This window comes from Myxine glutinosa, chromosome 14, assembly GCF_964187855.1.
Source record: "Myxine glutinosa chromosome 14, kmMyxGlut1.1, whole genome shotgun sequence".
In the NCBI taxonomy this organism is placed as follows: Eukaryota; Metazoa; Chordata; class Myxini; order Myxiniformes; family Myxinidae; genus Myxine; species Myxine glutinosa.
Genome location: NC_136274.1, coordinates 72,081,077 through 72,105,091, shown reverse-complemented (window position 1 = coordinate 72,105,091; position 24,015 = coordinate 72,081,077). Strand labels below are relative to the sequence as shown.

General features: G+C 45.3%; 1 protein-coding gene across 3 annotated transcripts in view; it reads left to right on the top strand.

Annotated features, from left to right (window-relative positions):
* LOC137439905 (unconventional myosin-XVIIIa-like) overlaps positions 1-24,015 on the top strand; it is a 346,703-nt gene that overhangs the window by 235,483 nt on the left and 87,205 nt on the right. For all 3 annotated transcript variants that reach the window (XM_068136130.2, XM_068136128.2, XM_068136131.2), the window contains 6 exons: positions 2,269-2,378; positions 13,051-13,116; positions 20,165-20,293; positions 20,696-20,839; positions 21,649-21,738; positions 23,326-23,445. In XM_068136130.2, the coding sequence (XP_067992231.2) occupies positions 2,269-2,378; positions 13,051-13,116; positions 20,165-20,293; positions 20,696-20,839; positions 21,649-21,738; positions 23,326-23,445 (659 nt within the window). The remainder of the gene's footprint in view (positions 1-2,268; positions 2,379-13,050; positions 13,117-20,164; positions 20,294-20,695; positions 20,840-21,648; positions 21,739-23,325; positions 23,446-24,015) is intronic.

Here is a 24,015-nt window from a genome sequence, read left to right as displayed (position 1 = left end):
TTAAATATAAATACCTTTTCTTTAACAAGATAAAACTGTGCTGGTTCTTCTGTTGGAATGAGACCCGCTTTGGTTTTTGTCTCCATTGAATATTCATTGTTTTGAAGAGCTTTCACAACATTATCAGGAGGTTGATTTATCCCCCCAAGGTGTCGGAATAATTCTTCATCATCAGATTTTGATGCTCCTATATCTCCAAGCTCTTGCTCTGTCATTTGACTAAAATCTTTTGTCATTTGAGGTTTTTTGGGGGTATATTCCATCGTAGGAATTTGAAATGAAACCGCTTTTTGTTCGGAAGATTTTAAAAGAGGTTTAAAAAACTTATCTTGTTTTCTTTCAAATATTTCTTCACCCGATAGTTTCTGTCTCCGTTTCTTCTTTATCTCTTCCTGTTGTTTAACAACTTTTGAAACTAATTGATTATATTCCTTAATTTTTTTGTTCGTTCTTCAGCGTTCATTTTATTATACAAAAAAATTATTGGTTATTATATCATCTTCTTTAACAACAATATATTTATATTTTTCAACCGTATGTTTCATATACCCCTCAAATTTCTTTTTATTACATAATAATGTAGAACAATTATTTTTCCAAAAATTATTTGTCTATTGAATTTAGTTTGAATAAAATAAAAGTATTAGCATTATTTCTTATTGAGCAGCGAGGGAGTTGAAAGTATGATTGACTGAGATAAATACAATTACAAGAAGAATGTCGCCCCCTTGTATAGTAGCTATCCATTACTGTTTGATTTTTCTCATTAACACAATCGTCAAAAATAACGAGGTTCTTTTTTGTTTCATCTAAATCTTTGGGTAAAGGTATATCATCCGTATTATCACTGAGAATACAAGTTATGGTTGTAGGTGATGTGGGTTTTGGTTTATTTTTACCCTTTTGTGGAGTATCACAAAATAGTTGTATTAAATCTTTAATGTTGTACTTATTTAGTATGTGTTGAAGTTTAAATAAACCGATTATATCTTCTTTTTGAAGACCCACATTAAAACTTTGTGATAGTAGTTGATACTCTGGCTGGAAACTTGACTTTGTGTAAATTATTAAATTTTCATAATCTAAAAAGTTTGGAGTAAGGAGCATCTTTAAAAGCAAACAGGTTTTCCCACACCCGCTTGAACCAACTATTAGACATCTTAATGAATTTGGGAGATTCTTATGATTATTAAATTTTATCTTACTTTCCCAAATGGGTAAAAAAAATCATCCATTTTATATAGTTTTGAAAATATTTAGCATTTAATCATTCATTCTGTGTGTTAACCCTATTCCCATTGTGTATACATCTTATAATTTTCTCAACCAAACGTTTAATTGTGTTAAATATATATTTAAATATTCTGTCTTGTTGCTCATTCATTTTATATACTCCAACAAAAAAATTTTTTTTTTTTTTCTTACTTAAAGTAATAGTTTGTAATATGTGGGAGGTGGGAGTTCCTATATAGCGACTGATTGCATTTCCCATGGCGCATGCCAGGGTTTTTGCGTACCCGCTGTAGGAATTCACATTCACAAACATTCACAAACATTCACAAATATTCGCAAACTTGCAATCGCGAAAATCAGGAAAATTATTTAATTAATTGATTCGTTTTTATTTCATTAATTATTTTTGTTAGGCCCCGCCCACTTTTTTTAAGTTGCCGGGGGGGATACGTGGATTTTGCTTGGGGTGTCCCAGAATCAGCATTTTATATCTACTTTTCTTGTTTGTTTGTCTATTTGTGAACAAGATATCTCAAAACGTTTTGTACTGATTCAGACAATTTGGCAGAGAGGTAGTGCATGTAAAAAGGACGGAGTGATTAGATTTTGGTGAAGATCCGGATTCGGATCTGGCTACTATATTTTTTATGTGATTCTTCACCATTGAGAGATTGGGCGAAAAGCAATATACAGTATATATAAAATGACATTTAAAAAAGTTATGGACGAGTTATGACTAAACTTGGTGGACGAGTTGGTTAGGTGACAAGAACAAGCCGATTAGATTTTGGTTCAGGTCCGAATCCAGATCCGACCCATCATTGGGATACAAAACATAAACTGTTCAGCCTGGCGGAGGTATGTTCTCTACCGAGTGCCGTTCTAGTTTTCTGCATGTCATTGTTCAGAGTTAAGACCTGTATTGTCCCTTCTAGCACATGACGCTTCAATGGAATCGTTTGTTCTCGGAGCAGGCATCTGTTTTCTCAAAGCATGGCATTGTGGGTTATACAATCTTCCTTGTTCCATCTGCAGGCTTCCCAGATTGTATGACCTTCACACAGTTTCGGCAATACTTCGACATCCTCGCTCCACACCTCTCCAAGAAGCACGGGCGGTTTTATATTGTGACGGATGAGAAAAGGGTGAGTCAATTCTCATCAAGAGCGGTGTTACATGTATTTGCTATGTCGGTGTCAGATGAAGAAAGCATATGTGAAAATTACTGTTTTACAGACTTGGCATTTAATATGGAATATTTTTTTGGTGGGGGTGAACTTACATTTCAAGATGACTTAGAACCAAAAGTTCATGAGAAATATGTTGAAATTATTCTAGATTTTGTTAATGTGACCTTTAAAAGAAACAAAAACCACATTTGACATTTTGAAGTAAATAAATTGATCCTTGAAAGTGATGTAAACTGATATCGAACTCAATTCAGGGACAGTACTGTGTTAAACCTCTGTACGTTTTCCAGAAGTATCTCTTTATTTTGCACATTAGGCAAAAAAATTTCAACAAAAACAAAAGTTAAATTATGACTGGGATTACGGACAGTAAAATTACAGTCCAGTACTTCGTGTAACCCCCACGAGCATTCAGGAGAGCACGTACACGTCGAGGCATGCTGTTCACGAGATTTGCCAAGGTTTGGATAGGAATCGCTTGCCATGCAGTGAAAATAGCCTGCTGCAATTCACGCACAGAGGTCGGCTGCTGGTCCAAGTTGTCGATTTGACGTGTTAATTCTGCCCACAAGTTCTCTATCGGATTCATATCCGGGGACATGGCAGGCCACTCCATATGCTCGACACCACGGTCAGCAAGAAAATGTTGGATCATGCGAGCACTATGAGGCCGTGCATTGCCATCTTGGAAGACAAAGTTTCCTCGAAAGGCTGCACGAGCAAATGGAAGCAATGTTTCTTCCAGAATGGCCCTGTACTTGAACTGGTTCAGGTTTCCATTCAGAACAACCAGGTCAGTTTTGCCCCCAGCATGAAAAGCAGCCCAAACGGTCACCCCACCACCTCCAGCTTGGACGCTTGGCACAATACAATCTTCGTTGTAGGCTTCATGCACTTGTCTGCGCACTCGGTTGTGGCCATCTTGACGATAGACCAGAAATCTAGACTCGCCACTGAAGGTCACGTGATTCCAGTGTCCTGGCTGCCATTGACCGTGCTCTCTGGCCCACTGCAATCGACGCTGGCGGTGTTGTCTGGTCAGGGTGGCTTTCTCAGGGGACGCCTGGCACGATAGCCTGCTTGAACCAGTCGTTGGTTGACTAGCCTTCTGGATACAGGCACATTTGTCAGTTGCTGCCACTCAGCCCGAAGCCGATTAGCTGACTTGGTACGGCCATTGCAGACTAACCGGTGCAGCTGGCGATCATCTCTCCTTGTGGTTCTGCGGGGACATCCTGGCCTCGGTATTGGAGTAGGGACACCCCTCTGAGCATTTCGTTTCAGGATCTTTGACACCTGACCTTGAGTGATGCCATACTGCCGAGCAATAGCACGCTGTTTCATGCCAGAATTTCGTAAAGCCACCACTCCATGACAAACAGCATTGTCGAGTTGACGGACCATCTCCAGAGGAAACGGCAATAACTTTTTTAGACGTGCAGCAGTTGTTTTCCACGAATACAGAATGCAACAACCCTTATATACATGATTGTGAAGCCAATCGTCAAATGTACCTGTCCTTATATTTTGTCACGCCACCTGTGATATTATCCTGTTAATGACTTCTTGCTGCGAAAGACAATCAGTGACATGGTTCTTTTAACAAAGAAATCACCGAAGCGTAAAAGAAACTCACCAGATTGATATACTGAGTTCAGAAAGTAAACCCAAGTCAAGAAAAAAAAATATTCCATATTAAATACCAAGTCTGTATATCCGTTTCCTTAAGAGTTGCATATTCATCAATTTCATTGAAATGACACGTCAGCTTCGCTCATTCAAAATGATGCTTGCACCTTTTGTCCTCCGACAGGTTGCAGACTTTTGCTAGTTACCTATAGATCACCAAGCATTTTGTACAAATTGCAGAACTCTCAGGTTCAGTTGCCTTGTTGCAGTTAACCTAGATAAGAGAAGACCAATTGTCAATTGAATTGCCATCACACTGTTTTCATTAATATAAAATGATTAAAAATTGAAAAGGTTCCACGTTAAGGAAATAAAATGTCATGGAATTTTTGGTAACCTAGGGGACTCCAAATGTGTTATTTTCAATCACCGTTTTACAAGCATTGTTTACAGCGTATGGGAATGGTAGCTTGTGTTGAGGACTCATAAGGGATAGACCCTGTTTGACGTCTCTTATGTCGGTGTAAGATGTATCACACATCGTCAGCGTTGCAATAATGTGGGTAATTGTGTGCTCCAATGCTATTTTCTTGAGGACGTCGTGCCAAGACTGAGGCCTGCATGACAAATGTTTGTATTATGCACCGACATATCAGCAGGGTATGCACAAACCCAAATCGGTAGTTTGGGCATGATAAGGTGCTTGAGCCGACAAATGCTTGGAATGGCATGCAGTCAACAAGGCACTGATACATCAAGAGCTCTTATGCCAGGGTGACATTGAGGATAGGCTCTCAAGGTGTAGGAAATACTCAAATGCCTCAGCATCTGTATTGCATAAACACTGCCCGGAAGAAGGCAATGGCAAACCACTTCCGTACATGCCAAGAAAAACAACCATGAACAGGAATCTAAGAGATAACGTTATGGTGCAGGATGATGAGCCCCACGCCCCCAGGTCTGAAAACACCCAAATGGCTACTGGGAAAGCAAAGTGTTTTGATGGATAGGACTGGCCATTGTGACAGTGTTGGATCAAACCTGCAAGGAAATACACTCGCTGAGGCCACCAGAACTGAAAGTCGAACTCTGAGATTCTCAAACCTTCAAAAATTGGAGCATGGAATGTAAGTTAAATTAATAAAGGAAAGTTAGATGTAATAAAGCGAGAGACGGAGAGGACAAGAACAAAAAATTTTGGGACAAGTTAACTTAATTGGACTTGTCTGGGTCAGTTTGAATCTGACAAATACAAAGTGTTCTTTTCTGGTCATGAAACCTGTAAAAGAAATGGAGTGTTGTCAGTGGTTTGAAATAAGAAGACGGCAGGGTCAGTATTGCGCTGCAACCCAGTCAATGATAGGTTAATATCAGTGAGGTTAAAAGGACGTCCAGTGAACACCACCATCATTCAGATATATACTCAAACTTCTGCAGCAGATGAAGAAAATGTGGAGGAGTTTTACGGAAAAGGGGATCTTTTTAATTACTATGGGAGACTGGAATACAAAAATTGGAGAAGCAGGAGCACCAGGGATTGCATCCAAAATAAGCCAGGGGAGCGAATGCTGGGGTTTTGTGTGGAGAATGAGCTCGTAATTGCAAACACGTGGTTCAAACATCCCAATCATAGACTGTACACATGGACTTCACCTGATTGGCAACGTAGAAATCAGATTGATGACATTCTAATCATTAGAAGACGGAGAAGTGCTTTGCAGTATGCCTGGGACACTGTGGGACAGATCATGAACTTCTTGTGGCAAAAGTACAAAGTCAAATTGAGAAAGGTGAATAAAGGTGAAAGAATATGCAATAAAGGAAACAATAATAATAAAATAAACCATTTTGCAGAGCTGGATGTGGTTGATAGAATGCCAGACGAATTATGGCAAAAGGTTTAAGACAATGTGTGTGCGTGCGTGTGTGTGTGAGGGGGGGGGGGCATGTTTTGATTGGGCTAAATCCCCTGAGTTGATTGGGATAAATAATTAACTACAAAGGATCCTCAAAAATTCCCTTGTTTTTAATGCACGCCATGTTAAGGTGTATAGATCACTAGATCAGCTTAATAGGTCCTTCCACGGCAAGGCAGTCTAATTACAAAATAAATAACAAAAACAATGATAACATTTTAACAAAGCATATATTAATTAATATTAGCCACGATAATCATAGTAGTATCATTTGGCAATAATAATAACGAATGCATTGTCCGACCCCTCTGACCTTGGCCAAGGACATCTGGGTGTGGTGAAAGGCACGCTAATGCTCAAGCAGTACAGCAGGCAGGTGGGCCACAAAGCTGCAAAGACCAATGAAAATTTAGTCCAATGGATGAAAGACCCGCTAATAGTCTAAAAGGTGGAAGCAGTCTCAATCTACATATACCGTTGCCAAAGAAATGGGATGCAACATAAATAAATAACCGAACCATTGCCTTGATTTCATATGCTAGCGAGAAATTGCTATAGATCATTCAACACGGAATGGAATACTTCGTTATGCGAGAAATGCCAGTTGAGCACAGAGGTTAAAGAAGAAGAAGAGGTTTTAGAGATCAAATCGCACATCTGAGGTGGATGATCATGGAATAAGCAAGGGAATATCAAAGGAAGGTGGATCTCTGTTTTATAGATTATAGCAAAGCTTTTGATTGTGTTGATCATTAATTGACGTAGATTATGCTGAGAGAAATTGAGAATGTTGGAGCACCTGATACGTCGGTTAAGAAGAGTGTACACCACACAAGAATCTACAGTAAGAACAAAGCATGGAGAGAGGGAATGGTATGGAATTGGAAAAGGGGCCAAACAGGGGTACCTTATCTCCCCTTGTTCAATCTGTATGGTAAGTACATCTTGAGGAAATCAAACTTGGATGACAAAGAGGATGGAGTCAGGATTAGAGTCAGGAGATATATATATATATATATATATACATGTACAGTACATAATTTACATATATGCTCCTTAAACTAATGGAGACACTGTAGCGGCTGCCGCTGGGTTTTCACAATCGCCTTGCACCTATCAAGGACGCGGAGCGATCACCATGCCGGGCTCGTCCAGGACGCCCGGGCAGGCCCGCGCTCAACTTGCCAGGCCTCGGTCGGGACGCCCGGGCATGCCCGGGCATGCCCGGGCAGGCTCGCCCTCAACTTGCCAGGCCGCAGCCAGGACGCTGGGCCACGCCCCCTGGCGCCGGGCCTGGGCAAACCCCCTGGGATAATAGATATATATTGCTGACCGATAAACGGGTTTTCAGAGTGCCTGAGTGTTTGATTTCATTAAAGCAACTCGGATGAATTCTAGCTTTTTGTCGCGTCCATTCTTCCGATCGACGTGGGAGCCCCAGCTCCTTCATTGGTGACCTATCGACATGGACACGGCAGTCGCCCTTAAACTGCCTACCTTCTGGGAGGCTCACGCGGCGGTTTGGTTCGCGCAGGCGGAGTCCCTGTTCGCCCTGCGAGGCGTCACGGCCGACGACACCCGCTTCCACCATGTGGTAGCTGCGCTCGGGTCGGCTACCGCGGCCCGCGCCCTGAGCCTCCTCGAAAGCCCGCCAGCCGCTGACAAATACGGCGCGATTAAGAAGCTGCTCCTCGATGCTTTCGACCTCCCATCGGCGGAACGCGCACGGCGCCTGCTCGAACTGCCTGAGCTCGGCGACACGCGCCCTTCCGAGCGAATGGACTACATGCTTTCACTGCTCGGCGAGCACTCTCCGGCATTCCTGTTCCGGGAGCTGTTCCTCCGTCAGCTGCCTAACCCGGTACGCCTCGCCCTGGCAAGCACGACGATCACAGATCCCCGGGCCCTTGCCAGAGAAGCCGACAAGATCTCCGCCGCAGGACAGCGCATTGCAGCGGCGACATGGGACCCACCGCCGTCCGACGCAACACCCATGGTGCCCGAGCACCCGGCACGGTCGACGGCCGAACTGCCGACGCAATTGGCGGCCGCTCTACCGAGCCGACCACCTCCAGCATGACGACCGAGGCCTCCACCTGACCAAGCGTGGTGTTACTATCATGCCAGGTTCGGACAGAAGGCCCGGACATGCCGACCCCCGTGCACCTTCGGCAGGCCGGGAAACGGCCGGGCCGGCGTTCATTACCAGCCATGAGCGCCGGCCACACGGGCAACTTACTGTTCATCACAGATAAAGCGTCCGGACGGCGCTTCCTGTGCGACACCGGCGCCCAACTGAGCGTCATACCCGCCTCTGACCAGGACAGGCAATCCGCGGTTTGCGGCCCCTCCTTGGTTGCGGCCAACGGATCGACTATCCGCACCTTCGGCCCGCGCAACGTCACCCTCTGCTTCGGCGGCCAACGCTTTGCTTGGACGTTTGTAACCGCCAACGTGCCCATGGCTCTGCTAGGCGCCGACTTCCTCTGCGCACACGGACTACTGGTGGACGTCCAACGGCGTCGTTTAATCAACGCTGAAACCTTCAGCTCCCTGGTATGCACATTGAGCAGCTCCGCGCCGACCGAGCTGGCATGCACCGTCCCGGCGGCGAACGAGTTTGCTCGCCTGCTCACGGAGTTCCTGGCCCTCACGCGGCCGACGTTTTCGGCCGTCGCAGTACGGCATGGGATCGAGCACCACATACCAACCACGGGCCCGCCGGTCTACGCCAGGGCCCGCCGCCTCGACCCAGCCAAGCTCGCCGTAGCGAAGGCCGAATTCGACGCGTTGGAGCACCTCGGCATCGTGCGGCGCTCCGATAGCGCGTGGGCCTCGCCACTGCACATCGTGCCAAAGCCGGGGGGTGGATGGCGCCCGTGTGGCGACTACCGCCGTCTCAATGACGCTACCACCCCCGACAGGTACCCGATCCCGCATATCCAAGACTTCTCCGCCCGTCTGGCGGGACGGGTCATTTTTTCGAAAATTGATCTCATACGGGGATATCACCAGGTACCTGTCAGGGCGGCCGACGTCCCTAAAACGGCAGTCATCACGCCGTTCGGCTTATTCGAATTCTTGCGGATGCCGTTTGGTCTCAAGAACGCGGCTCAGGCGTTCCAGCGCTTGATGGACGGCGTGCTGCGTGACCTGCCGTTCCTTTTCGTTTACCTGGACGACATCCTCGTCGCCAGCACGTCCCGGGCCGAGCACCTCCTCCACCTCCGAACACTGTTCGGGCGCCTCAGCGAGCACGGCCTCATCGTCAACCCGGCCAAATGCCACTTCGGCACGACGGCCGTTGATTTTTTGGGCCACCACATCACCAAGAACGGGGCCGTGCCGCTGCCAACCAAGGTCGAGGCCATCACCACGTTCCCGCGTCCCCGCACCATAAAGGCCCTGCAGGAATTCCTGGGAATGGTGAATTTTTATCACCGCTTCGTGCCCCGCGCTGCTCAACTCATGCGGCCCCTCTACGAAGCCCTCCGGGGCAAGCCGGCCAAGCACGACATCGCCTGGTCCGCAGCAATGGATGCGGCCTTCCAACACTCAAAGCGGGCCCTCGCCGACGCAACACTGCTCGCTCACCCGGTGCTCAATGCTCCCATCGCCCTCACCACGGATGCCTCCGACTACGCGGTGGGCGCCGTACATGAGCAATGGGTGAACGGGGTTTGGCAGCCACTCGCTTTTTTCAGCCGGCAGCTCCGGCCGAACGAGCTCAAATACAGCACGTTTGACCGGGAGCTCCTCGGTCTACACCTGGCCGTCCGCCATTTCCGCCACCTCCTGGAGGGCCGACCTTTCACGGCGTTCGTCGACCACAAGCCGTTGGTTTACGCCATGGCCAAGGTCACGGAGCCATGGTCGGCCCGCCAACAGCGCCACCTCTCCGCCGTGTCGGAGTTTACCACGGACATCCGGCACGTCGCCGGCAAAAACAACGCCGTGGCCGACTGTCTTTCCCGGGCCAGCGCGAACGCGGTCCACCTGGGCGTGGATTTTGCGCTTATGGCGGCGGACCAAACCACCGACACCACGGTGCAAGCCCTCCGGGCGGCGGACACGGGCCTCCGCCTGGCCGACATCCCCTGCGCGGACACTGTCCTGCTCTGCGACGTCTCCCAGGGCCAGCCTCGCCCCATCGTGCCCGTCACCTGGCAACGCCGCATCTTCGCCTCCCTCCACAGCCTTTCCCACCCGGGCCGGAAAGCTTCCCAGAAGCTGGTGTCGGCGCGTTTCGTCTGGCACGGCCTTCGTCGGGACGTCCGCGATTGGACCAGCACCTGCACGGCCTGCCAACGGGCCAAGGTCCACCGACACACCCAGGCCCCGCTGGCACCTTTCACCGTGCCCGAACGACGTTTCGACCACGTCAACGTGGATCTGGTGGGCCCCCTCCCCCCGTCACGGGGGTTCACACACCTGCTCACCATGGTGGACAGGACCACCAGGTGGCCGGAGGCCGTTCCCCTCATCTCCACCACCACCGCCGACGTGGCGCAGGCTTTCATCGCCACCTGGGTCGCCCGCTTCGGCGCACCGGCGGACATCTCGTCAGACCGCGGACCACAGTTCACCTCCGAGCTGTGGGGCGCGGTCGCCCGCAACCTGGGGGTCAAGCTCCACCGTACTACGGCCTACCACCCCCAAGCAAACGGGTTGTGCGAGCGATTCCACCGCTCCATGAAGGCCGCGCTCATGGCCGGCCTTCAAGACGGCGGTTGGGCCGACCGGCTGCCGTGGGTCCTTTTGGGCCTTCGCACGGCCCCCAAGGAGGACCTCCAGGCATCCACCGCCGAGCTTGTCTATGGCCAGGTGCTACGCGTCCCGGGCGAATTCGTGCCCGACGCTACCAGTCCCTGGTCCGCAGCTCACCAGCGCTCGGACCTCCAGGAGGCCGCCCGACGGTTTGCCCCCGTGCCAACATCCCACCACGGTGACCCCCAGTCCTACGTCCCCCCAGCACTCCGCACAGCGGAGTATGTTTTTGTGCGTCACGACGCACATCGGTGGCCACTCCAGCCGCCGTACGACGGGCCCTTCCGGGTGCTGCGACGGGACGACAAGTCGTTCGTCATCGACATCGGCGGCAGGTTGGACCGGATTGCAGTGGACCGCCTCAAGCCGGCGCACGTGGATGTCGACCACCCACCACGGGTGGCCCTTCCGCCGCGGCGAGGCCGCCCCCCGTCCACGGTGCCCCCCACTCGACCGCCCACCACCTCACCGGACCCCCTCCCACGACCCGCCAGGGGTCGCTTCGGCCGGGTCATCAGGACCCCCCTCAAATTGACCCTGCCGGTGCAAGTCGATTCTGGGGGGACGTGTGTAGCGGCTGCCGCTGGGTTTTCACAATCGCCTTGCACCTATCAAGGACGCGGAGCGATCACCATGCCGGGCTCGTCCAGGACGCCCGGGCAGGCCCACGCTCAACTTGCCAGGCCTCGGTCGGGACGCCCGGGCATGCCCGGGCATGCCCGGGCAGGCTCGCCCTCAACTTGCCAGGCCGCAGCCAGGACGCTGGGCCACGCCCCCTGGCGCCGGGCCTGGGCAAACCCCCTGGGATAATAGATATATATTGCTGACCGATAAACGGGTTTTCAGAGTGCCTGAGTGTTTGATTTCATTAAAGCAACTCGGATGAATTCTAGCTTTTTGTCGCGTCCATTCTTCCGATCGACGTGGGAGCCCCAGCTCCTTCAACACCAACATAAAAGGCTAGTTACAGTTTGGGGTCCTTTTTCTATTAAATTTCCATAAATAGAGTGAAGGTGAGGGTGATTTTGTTTTCTGAGCTCATTGTGGGCCCTTCAAGTATGGGGGATAATCTGCCCCTGCTGAGAGGGAAAATAAGGAGACAAATTAATGCAGGAACTATTGGATTCATTCTGATGGACATGGAAATATATTGTCCATTGCTCATCTCAGTTGTGCCAGACTTTGTAAATCTCAAGTAAGGAGATTTCCACCTTTGACCTCCCAATTGATGGTTGTAAAGTTAAATGTCAGAGATCCGATTTGATTTTGCTGCTGACTGTGATACATCGACTCCCAATATTTGGGGCCACTCATTGAGTAGGGAACTTTACATATTCCAATAAAGAGATATTTATTATTTTAATTATCCATCTTTATTTTTATTGGGTTTGTTTATGTGTAAAATAATTATTTATGATTCAATCTCGACAAAATTGTGTGTAATTTGGTGGACGTAGAGATAGGATGAGGGGCATTGAATTGGGTGGTCGGTGGAAGTGTCCGGAGATGGTTTTGGGGGTTTGGTGTTGCAAGTTGGATGAGGAAGCAAAGGGATATGTTTTAGGAAGGATATGCTTGAGAAGGGAAGCAAAGTTGTAAAAATCCTAAACTGTGTGGATATGTTTGGGATCCATTATAGGAGCATTGAGGGTGACAGCTAGGCCATGGGTTACAATATGGCAGTTAATGATGCATCAATTTGATGTCGTTATCACAAAGACTGGGCCTCTCAGTTTTTTTAAAGAAAAAAAATTGTTCCAAATGTGAAGTGCTCTCGACAAGACAGTGCTGGAGGTAAAGAAAGAAGCAGAAAAAAGAGGCCTTTAAGGAAGACATGAGGGTGGGACAAGGTGCAATTAATTTTCTTCTTGCCTTGGGTCATGCATCATCCCATGGCATGTGACCAAGCTAAATTCAAATAAATGTCTGAGAGCTGAAGTCTTCCCCACGTTGTGATTGCGGAGAGACGTAGGGTCACCGTTTCTTCCACCTCCTATCATCTTCCAGATTTTTTAATTTCGGCCTCGATGTGATTCCTTTCATCCTAATCTCCGATGATTGGATGCTGTCTGGTTCTGTTTTGTAATTGCTCCTAGCACAGACTTGCTGGACCTAGCTCGTGAAAGCCATAATTGCCCGTGCATGCGCCATCGGTGAAACACGCCGAGCTGTCCATCATTCCATGGTATTATTTACACGGAGATTTTAACGAGGCAGAATCTCTGGTTTTAATGTTGAAGCTTTGATGGTTGGATGATGTGTTCGAGCAAAGTGGCGGCGGTTCATTTTACATGTTTAAACGTGTGTTCTTTTAGGCCACGGAGGATATTCTTGAGGCTCTGGACTTGGACAAAAGCCGATTCGCTGTTGGTACAAGTCAGGTAAGAGAGTACTCTCTGACACAGCTTATTGCAAAGCACCTCTCTCGTATCATGTCTGTTTTGTTGTCCTATAATTTTAGGGACCCTGAACTGGTGCACCAGAGGTTGTAGGGTTAAATCCAGTTGAAGGCAAGAGATTTGCTTCTGGATTTGGATTTAAGTTTCTGTAAACGTTGGTGTTTTATAAAGAATGATCACATCCGACACTGTCTGATTGTCCAACAAAAAAGAAAACCTCAGAGGAGGGGTGGTCAACATCAGATGCCACTGTCTGATTGTCCGTCAAAAAACAAAACCTTAGAGGAGGGGTGGTCAACATCAGATGCCAGTCTCCACTGTGATTAATTGTTTATGACCCAAAGTTAGATGGGATAAGCACTCAACTGCTACATGTGAAGAGGCAGTTGAACTGAATAGAAAACAAAAAGACAAATTATCTAATTAAAAATATAGTTGAAACCCTCCCTGTATATTGGACCTTCCATTGTAACTCCTTCGAATGATCTCTCTGCACATGTTGTTTCATCACCATTGAAATTGGGATCTTGGTTTGAATTTTATACTAGAGTCACGATGGCATGATATCTTGTCTAATGGGCAGCCTTGATTTCATATGCTAGCAAGATATTGGTTTGTGATGTCATCTTTGGGTTTAAATGTTTAAATACAATGACTCAGCTCTAGGTTCAATAAGAAATCTACTGCTCTGGTGGTGAACAACAGTGGTCCTCTACACTCAGTCATTCAGCGGACATGTTGGGCTGGCTGTCAAGTCTTCTTTTATTCATTTGCGAACATTAATTTAAAGGATTCATTCTCGAGAGTCCGTGTGTGTGTATAGAGAGAATGGAGGACAAAACCCCAATCCTAACTTATCAGATGACTAGTTCTTCCTCTTCTTCATGATCTTCACATGCTTGTAAGACCCACCACCACCAGTAGATGCCAACACCAACAATTGAAAGTGGCCGCCAATCCAAACTCCTGACACTAGTTGTCATATCCAGAGGCTCACAAACGTGATATTCCTTTGTGCCAGAGACCTAATGTCTCCGCGAATAGCCAAATTATATTTTACCTATGACCCACCATGCTGGGGTAGTGAGCTGTGGCAGTATTTTCATCGCCAATGCACATCTGATTTCAAGTTGTGGCGGTTGAAAGAGTGCAGAGAGCAACTAGAATGGCATTCGGTAGGGTGCATACCTCCACCAGGCTGAACAGTTTATGTTTTGTATCCCACCGATAGGCTGTATCTGGATTCGGACCTGAACCAAAATCAAATCGGCTTGTTATTGTCACCTAACCAAGACGTCCACCAAGTTTAGTCATAACTCGTCCATAACTTTTTTTTAATATCATGTAATGTATCGCTTTTCACCCGAGCTCTCAATGGTGAGGAATCGCTTAGAAATTAAATAATTATTGTATCCGAATCCATATTCAGATCTTCACCAAAATCGAATCGATTCATCCTGTTCACACACCCAATCTGTCCACCGAGTTTCGTCCAAATCCATCCATAACTTTTTGAGATATCCTGCTATGTATCGTTTTTGGCCCTATCTATCTCCCAATGGTGAAGAGTCACTTAAAAAATTATACTACCCGGATCCGAATCCGGATCTTCACCAAATTCTAATAATTTCGTCCTTGTCACAAACTCTATCTCTCTGCTAAATTTCGTCCAAATCTGTCATCAACCTTTTGAGATATCTTGGTCACAGACAGACAAACAGACAGGGGGTGAAAACATAACCTCCATCCACCTTCTGTGGCGTAGGTAAAAAGGTGGGAGACGCTCTTTTTAATTACAATGAGTTTTATTACAAAATAATATGGGGAGAAGGGTAAACAAGATGCTTTAACTAGACAGAACAAACCAGGTGATTGACAAACACATTTGGGCAGAAGTGGACATACAAACTCATATACAATCAAAGAAATAAAATCTAAGCCCCTAATGGTGCCAAAAGAAATACCAGACTCCATACATGGGTGCAAGGGGACAGGCAAGGGCCTGTATAAGCACAAGCTTGTTGTGGCCCCATGGCGGCAGGTTAAAGTAACTCGGATCACAAAGGTGAGGAGCGACGATGGAGGTTCAAGGTGGTGTAGATTCGACACAGAAGCAACAATCCGCAAAGTCCATGAGGGCTGGTGTGTCCTCTCTCAGTTACAGCTCCGATCGTACTCTCCTGTCTTCCACAGGCGTCCGACACCCCCAGACTTTGGGGCCGCTTCCCCAAGCGGCAGGACCTATGGTTGACCTCCCCCCCCCCCCCCCCCGGGTGGGTGGCACCTTATCCTCACCATACCGCCCCACTCGGCATATACATAAAGAAAGACTTTTACTCCTCTTCTGGGCTTCTACAGCACATCTCACCACCATGGCCTATGTACACGTACCAACAGTATGTCATGGGACCTTTACAAGCATGTAGCACTTTCCTGGTGCCATTGTTTCACAAACCCTCCACCTGGCCTCGTCTTTCAAACAGGAGGCAACACAACCTTACCCTGACCATCTTAAAGGTTAACACTCACCTCCTCCTCAGTGCACAAATTACAATCCACTTACCTCTTGGTATTTAGCTAATGCAGGGAGGAATCTAGGCTACGCGATTATACGGTCCATTCTACACTTACCATGATATAGCTATGGAACCTACCCCCACCCTCCTACATGTACATGTGTGTGTCTGTCTGTCTGTCTCTTTGTGTGCACACACACATACACTGGTAGTCTAGAGATAGGCACACTCCCTTATGAGCTGTCTAGCTTGGGTTTGAATCCTGACCCAGCTGAAAACTGTCATGCAAGGTGATTTATCAACGTGATTGAGTCCCTACGTAAGTCCCTACGGATAGACGTTAAGCTGGCATCCCGTCTGCCGATATTAGTTGGTGGACGTTAAAGAGCTGACGGTGTCCTTCGCAAATAGTAGACGACCTAGAGCATTTTATGTAATTCCAGCATGCCGTTAGCAGTAGTTTGGAGAATAAATCCCATATTCCTGCCCTAACTCCTGCTGGGAAGACAATGGCACACCACCCAGTATTAACCCTGGCCAAAAATCTGCCTTGGCACTATTGAAGCTACCTTCATACAGAACATCAGAACAGCAGAATACAAATACAAATAAAAAACTGTTCAAGAAATTTGAAATAAGCTGTTGCAACCTTTCTTAAGTGAACCATACCTCCAAACTGACCTGTGATGCTGATGCAACAGTATTTTCTGCAGAGCAAAATACATTCTGAGCCTATGAGAGCTCATTGTATCAGGCCTTCATCCAAAGTATCATGGATTAGGGATCCTCACTCTGGGCTGATGAAGCCATTTCCCCTCTTGCTTCCCTTGAAGTGAACCAGTCCAAAAAGCTCCGTGTGTTTGGTATCTCTCAGCAGGAGGTTGAGTCGCAAAGTCTGCTTCTTGCCCACCTCAGACAGGTTGGTGGCCTTTCAGTTGTCTGTCGCCTCACTCTGGTCTGGCTGCTCCTGCCCTGTTGTCCCTCTATTCTCTCTTTCTGTGGAACCGACTCACTTTATCTGTTTGCTTGTGCTCCTCCATACATGCCTTTAAGAGTGCTGCCCACTCCACCTCATGCCTTAGAGATTTCATTACCTGAGTGTATCCCAATGGAACATTCCCGGTGATTCGATCATATTAGGTGTTGACTCGATGTGAGGTTGCCCTCATCAATCGCACGACCTTTGCAGATCAACTCCTTCATTCCATGTTTACATACACAGAATTCTTGGAATCGATATATCTTTCTGTTTGGAGAAAAAAATAGTTGATTGTACATCCTCATACTCCGAGCCCTTTTCCTCTCGAGCCCCTCGTAATATCAATCTGTCCGCGCATGCCAATGTCGGTGCGCATCTTTACGCACATGCTGGCAGAATAATAATAAAAGAACTGCAGAGGCATCCACATTGATAAATAAATTATTAATCGTTGTCAAAAGGCTTTATCTAAGCAAAATGGAAGCATCAATATCATTGTGGATTGAAAATTACTACACCGTGTACAATTGTAGTGCTCCTTGAATTTAACCCCGTTCCGCCACAGGAATACTCAAGCACTTTGGCACCAAGGATTAAATAAACACGAAGACACTCTTTATTGCACTACAATCGGTATCGATTTCCTCGAAAGTTCTTGCTGGAGTATTGCCAATGTTTTTGCTGGAGCCCTCTTTCTGATGACGGGTGAGGAACGCGGTGGCAGAATACAAATCCCCTTTGCATGATGCTTGCACCAAAATTGACAAAGTGCCAATCAGATGATCGGAACGAAAGCAGTACAAACGGCTATACAATTGTTAAAATCCACATACCCAAACTGGCTAAAGGCCAGGCCCTAATAATTATGCATAAAAGCAGGTATCACGAGCCAATACCGGACTATATGCGCGTTTCTTTTGGAGGAGGAGTGGGACGGAATAGTTCCGGGAGCGTCTGGTGGCCTTGCGGCGGGGAACATGTTTCCGTGGACGTGACCCGTTTGGAAAATAGAGTTCATAAGAGCCCATCTGTCAAACCTTAATATTTGAAGTGGTCCAACAATGTTGCAAAAGCTGTATTCCTTAGCTGTTTCAGCTGAGACAAAAAAAAAAGGAAGAGTGCAATTCAGAGATCTCGCTGCCTTTACTAAGGTTACAAACAACAGCTGCCTTTGACCTCAGCGTAGTCATTTTTCACCAATCTAAGGAAGACCGAGAATGAGAACGAACCTTATGACCCTCGCCAGAGGACAGGGGATTGCATTTAAGTCGTTTGTTTGTTACTTGGCCAAAAAAAATATTTTTGCCAAGTATGTTGATCACTCCGGTTTGTGTGTGTGTGTTAGTGTGTTTGTGCGTTTGTCTGTCTGCTCACTTATACTTGCCTCCTGGTCACAATGTTTAATCGATCTTCACGAAACTTCACCAAATGGTAGAGTTGGTGGTCGGACAAAATCCTATATATTTTCTATAAGAGAGGACCACTTCAAAATCCTATAAGAGAAGGTCAACCACTTCTTTCAAACATCTAAAATCCTCAATTTTCATCCGATTGACTTGAAATTTGAATAGGATTTACATATCAGCTAACTGAATTTAACCAACAACTATTTTTGAGGTCAACAGATGTCACAAGGTCAACATAGGCAAAAGGTCAACCACTTTCTTTCAAATTTCTAAAATCCTCAATTTTCATCCGATTGACTTGAAATTTAAGTAGGATTTACATATCAGCTAACTGAATTCAACCACCAACTATTTTTTAGGTAAACAGATGTCACAAGGTCAACATAGGCCAAAGGTCAACCACTTTCTTTCAAATTTCTAAAATCCTCAATTTTCATCCGATTGACTTGAAATTTGAATAGGATTTACATATCAGCTAACTGAATTCAACCACCAACTATTTTTTAGGTAAACAGATGTCACAAGGTCAACATAGGCCAAAGGTCAACCACTTTCTTTCAAATTTCTAAAATCCTCAATTTTCATCCGATTGACTTGAAATTTGAATAGGATTTACATATCAGCTAACTGAATTCAACCACCAACTATTTTTTAGGTAAACAGATGTCACAAGGTCAACATAGGCCAAAGGTCAACCACTTTCTTTCAAATTTCTAAAATCCTCAATTTTCATCCGATTGACTTGAAATTTAAATAGGATTTACATATCAGCGAACTGAATTAAACCACCAACTATTTTTGAGATCGACATCGGCTAAAATGTCAACAAAGACCAAAGATCAACAACCATTTCAAATTTCTAAAATCCTCAGTTTCTATCCGATTAACTTGAAATCTGAATAGGATTTGCATATCAGCTAACTGAATTCAACCACCAACTATTTTGAAAACAACATAGGCCAAGAGGTCAACATAGGCCTAGGGTCAACCACTTTTCTCAAATTTCTGAAATCCTCAATTTTCATCCGATTGACTTGAAATTTGAATATGATTTGTATATCAGTTTACTGAAACCAACCACCAACTATTTTTGAGGTCAACATAGGCCAAAAGGTCAACATAGGCCGAATTTCTAAAATTGTCAAATTTCATCCGATTAACTTAAAATTTGAAGACTATTTGCATATCAGGTCACTAAATTCAACCACCAATTATATATTTGTGAGGTAAATAGGATGCTCTACTGAGCGCCATTCTACTTTATTCTCTATGAGTGATTTTTCATCTGTCTGTCTGTTTGTTTGTCCGCACAGAACAAATATGATTTTCTCTGCAACCGTTGGTCCAATTGAAAGGAGATTTTCACCATAGGTGCTGCACCTCCTCCTGTAGAATTTTAATGGTAATTATGTCGTCATAGGTCACGTGGTATGGGCGCCATCTTGGAAAAAACGGAAACGTTGCACCTTTATATCTCTGAAAGCGCTGCGTAGAAAAATTGAGACATGGCTCATTGTAAAGAACTCTCCATGGGGAATTAACATATGTTAATGATTATGTCATAGGTTCCTCCATTATGACGTCACAATTCGACAAGTACAACACTTCATCTGATCAAGATGAAATTATTTGAGCGTCATCTAGGGGTAAATTGACGGAGAAAAAAAATGATGCCTTCATCGGTCATGTGGATTGGCTGCCACATTTGTTTTAACACAAATACCTTAAAAATTACACTAAAAACACGTCCTGGTGAGGGTCTGCAATCTCTGATGCTCTTTCTTGTTATTATATGGAATGGACACCGTTGTCTTTTGTGCAGAATAGTTGTGGTTTTCCTGACATACACTACGTTCGCCATATCCGCATTAACATATGTCATGATTCAAAGTAATGCTCAGCATGGATTGCTTCAACAACATTCAAGTTTTGTTCAGGGGTGTTGAACAAACTCGATTCTGTAAAGAAAGGAAGGTGAGTGCATGACTAGCTTAGAAATGTATTGAAATAAGTTATCACACCTGGTGGAATCTATTGTTGTTGAAACAGGGGAAACAAGATGGCTGCCTTGAATGTGTGGTGTATGACATCCTGCCCATTGGGTTCTTTCTTGTTTTTGCTTCTCACAGGTCATGTTCAGGGCTGGAGTGCTTTCGAAGCTCAAGGCCCAGAGAGAGAAAGAAATCTCCAAAAGAGTGATAAACTTTCAGGCCATTTGCAGGGGCTACCTATCACGGCAGAGGCATAGGAAGCGGACGGTATGAACACAAGTGAAAGGCCTGTCTCGAGGCTGTTTTGTCAAAAACAACCTGAGGGTCTCACACACTGTATTTTTGATGTGTAATTGTGTTCAGAAAATCTTCGCATATGTTATTAAACCTAATTCAAGCTAAGCCTAATTATCTTTGAAATCGAGATCCAAAATCAAAGACTTTGCTGTAAAAATGCAGGAATGACCTTTTGCAATGCGTCACATTCCTCCTGTGTAATTAATGCACCCTACACACGTGTGTGACCTATCCTGGATGGCTGAAGATAATGAGACATGGGATTAAACAAACTCGAAGAGGCAAACACGTCTGTACAACACTCTGGTGTGACTGTTTCGAATGTCTTTTGTTTTTCTCAAGTGAACTGTTTGTGCAAATTCCTGTGGACAGGTCCAGGAGATGGCCATTAGGTGCCTCCAGAAGAACTTCAAATTGATGGAAAACGTATGTAGCTGGCACTGGTGGAGAGTTCTGACCTACGTGCGACCACTTATCACTTCGACGATTCCCGAAAAGGAACAATCCCCACGGGAGGTGTGTTTTCACGGCCAGGTGTTTGAGTGCTTGTGTCACCACCAAGATAGTCTTGTGGACATATTTGTTACCTCTAGTAGGCATTACTGGTATTGCATAATTATGTTACCTCTTGTACCCGAAGGTGGACAGAGGTTATGTTTTCTTTCCTTTCTGTTTGTCTGTCTCTTTGTCTGTGAACAGGATAACTCAAAATGTTGTGGAGGGATTCAACCGAAATTTGGTGGACAAGTTGGGTGGGTGACAAGGAGGAATCAATTAGATTTTGGTGAAAATGCAGATCCGGATGCTAGAATTTATTCAGTGAATCTTCACCATTGCGTAATAGGGCTAAAAATGACATATAGCATGATATGGCAAAATGTCGTAGACGGATTCGGACGAAACTTGGTGGACATAGGTTGGGAGTGTTAGAAGGATTAAATGATTCGATTTTGGTGATGATCTGAATATGGATTCGGATACGAGAATTATTTAATTTATAAGTGATTCTTCACCATTGAGAGATCGGATGAAAAGCGATAAATAACATGATATTTGAAAAAGTTATGGACAAGTTGTGACTAAACTTGATGGACAAGTTGGTTTGGTGACAAGAACAAGCCGATTAGATTTTGGTTCAGGTCTGAATCCAGATCTGGCCTCTCAATGGGATACAAAACATAAACTGTTCAGCCTGGCGGAGGTATGTTCTCTGCCGAGTGCCGTTCTAGTTATGTGATGCAATGATGCAATCTCTGGAGGTCTTTAATTAATCATGCAGTCATCCTCTCTGAGCCTTCAGTTGAGCTTTTCCTTTTTCCCTGTAGGAAGAGCTGGTTCAAATGCGAAGTCGGTTCGAGAAGTCGGAGAGAGAACGACAAGAACTACGGCGGAGCAATGAGCAGCTGGAGGGGAAGGTGAGTGAGTTGGGGTTCTTACAAGCTCTTCCGGGCTTTGTAGGCCTTGTTATTGCGACCATGTCAGATGGTCTCTGTTAAAACATGATGAAGACTTATCATACAAGTCATTTGAAGCCTTATGTTGAGTGTAGGGTGCAGGCTCGACTGAAAAATTGGTTTACAATTTGATTTGCCGTGTCAGTGAATAGGTATTCCATCTTATGGGCGATGTCGTGTCATTAAGCTCCGTTGGACAGATGGAGTACAGAACAGCCTTTGTGGTAGAACTCCATCGTTAGCAGCAGTTTGGAGGCTTTCGGGACTCGTAAGCGTAATTTGATTTTGCTTGAGCGATCTGAACAGAGTTTTACGGAAAGACGAGCATCAGACAAAACCCACCAAACCTCACTGCCTTCAATTTCCGTCTCGTCTCCATCGATCTGCCATTTTTTGTGCACTCAATGCGTAAGCCATCAGTATCAAGCGTCCGTTCGTTCATCAGCTTTGAAGATCACCATGTTTACCGTATTCTGATACTCCTCGTCACTTGTGCTCCAGTCCGTATCTGTCTCAGCATTAAGCGAGTCCTCCGCTCCTAATGTCAAAATCTTGGAACTCATTCATTAACTCATTCATTCATCTTGGAACTCTTGGAACAGCGCTATATAAAATAAATGCATTATTATTATTATTATTAACTTCCGACAATTATTGTATGTGAAATAAGTGTCCATATTTCCACAGTGTTTATGTCTTTGTTTTTGGTTTTGCTTTGTTCTGTGGTTATTTAACTAAAAACGATTGATCTGATATTTCTAGGGGGGAGGGAGTGCATCTTGGAGTACGACATACCGATGGGGATGTAATGTCAGCTGTCACCCTGTATTCAAATTGTATCACTAACGCTACCCCCATAATATGGGAGCATTGGAGTAAGGATTGGGGATGGACATGATGAGCCAAATGAACTATATCCTATCTTAATCATCTTGCGTTACCTTGTGCTCACTGAGCTTGAGGGCCTTCTAATTTCACTAGATATGGGACAATAAAGATATTTATTATTATTATTATTATTATTATTATTATTATTATTACTTTTATTATTGATATTATTCTATGGCCTATCAAAGTTATGCCATTTGCAAAATCTGCAGCGGAATGGTTGCCATCTCGTTTGAATTGCAATCAAATTACTAACATACAGCAGGATTTGACATGAATTTAGACGCATTGGCAGATTCAAGACATGCTGAATAATCAAGAACACATTATACGACGATATCGTGGAAACGTATCGCCGACTGCAAATCAGGCACTAGCGTGAACGGCGTCACGTGTGTATGCATTCGTAATAACTCCGACCGAGAATATCCGCAAGTCCTCGTTAACTTCCTTACATTATTCCCTTGTCCTTCTTTCAAATAGTTGCTCTGCCATTATCGAGCAATAACATATGCTGCTAATATTTTCTGCATGATGGCGGATATTCATCGGAGCTTGTTAAATATGAATCTTGGGGGGGGGGGGGGTGGGGGGAGGGGGAATGTTTGTGTAGGGTGGTGGAATGAGCTGTACGTATGAGCATTCTCCAACCTTCACCAGGTGTCTGAGCTGCAATCAGAGCTTGGGGACGAACGTAGTGGTGCCGATACGATCGCACACCTCCTCTCTTCCGAGGTCAGTGAGAAGATGAGATTGGAGAAGGAACTGAAGGAGCTACATGTAAGTGGAGTGTATACATACAGTCACCTTAAAATTCTGCGCTTTTGTTCATTTGTTTCTTTGTTTATTTTGTTCCTTTGTTTCTTTGCTTCTTTTGTTCCTTTGTCCCTTTGTTTCTTTTGTTCCTTTGTTCCTTTGTTTATTTTGTTCCTTTGTTTCTTTGTTTATTTTGTTCCTTTGTTTCTTTGTTTCTTTGTTTCTTTTGTTCCTTTGTTTACTTCTACATCTCCAAAAAATAAATGTAAACCTCAAATGACGGCCTAGCTTGTACATCTTCATACACATAGAAATCCATCTCTCATCCTGTAATAATTTTGTTAATGGAAATTGAGGATTCCCAAAGGTTTTAACCAGAATTTAGATTACCTAGGGTCTCACCAGTTGTTGTGCATTTTGATGTTTCATCAATCGTAGCTTAGCTGTTTCGGTCAGATGCCGTCGGGCATTCTTATATAAAAAAATTAATAACCACCTTTAGAGGCCATTTTTCCCCGCAAAGCGGGGGTTGGCCTTTTTCGGGAACCGTGGTTGTTGTTGTTTTGTTTTTTTTTGTTTTTTTTTTGGTCCCCT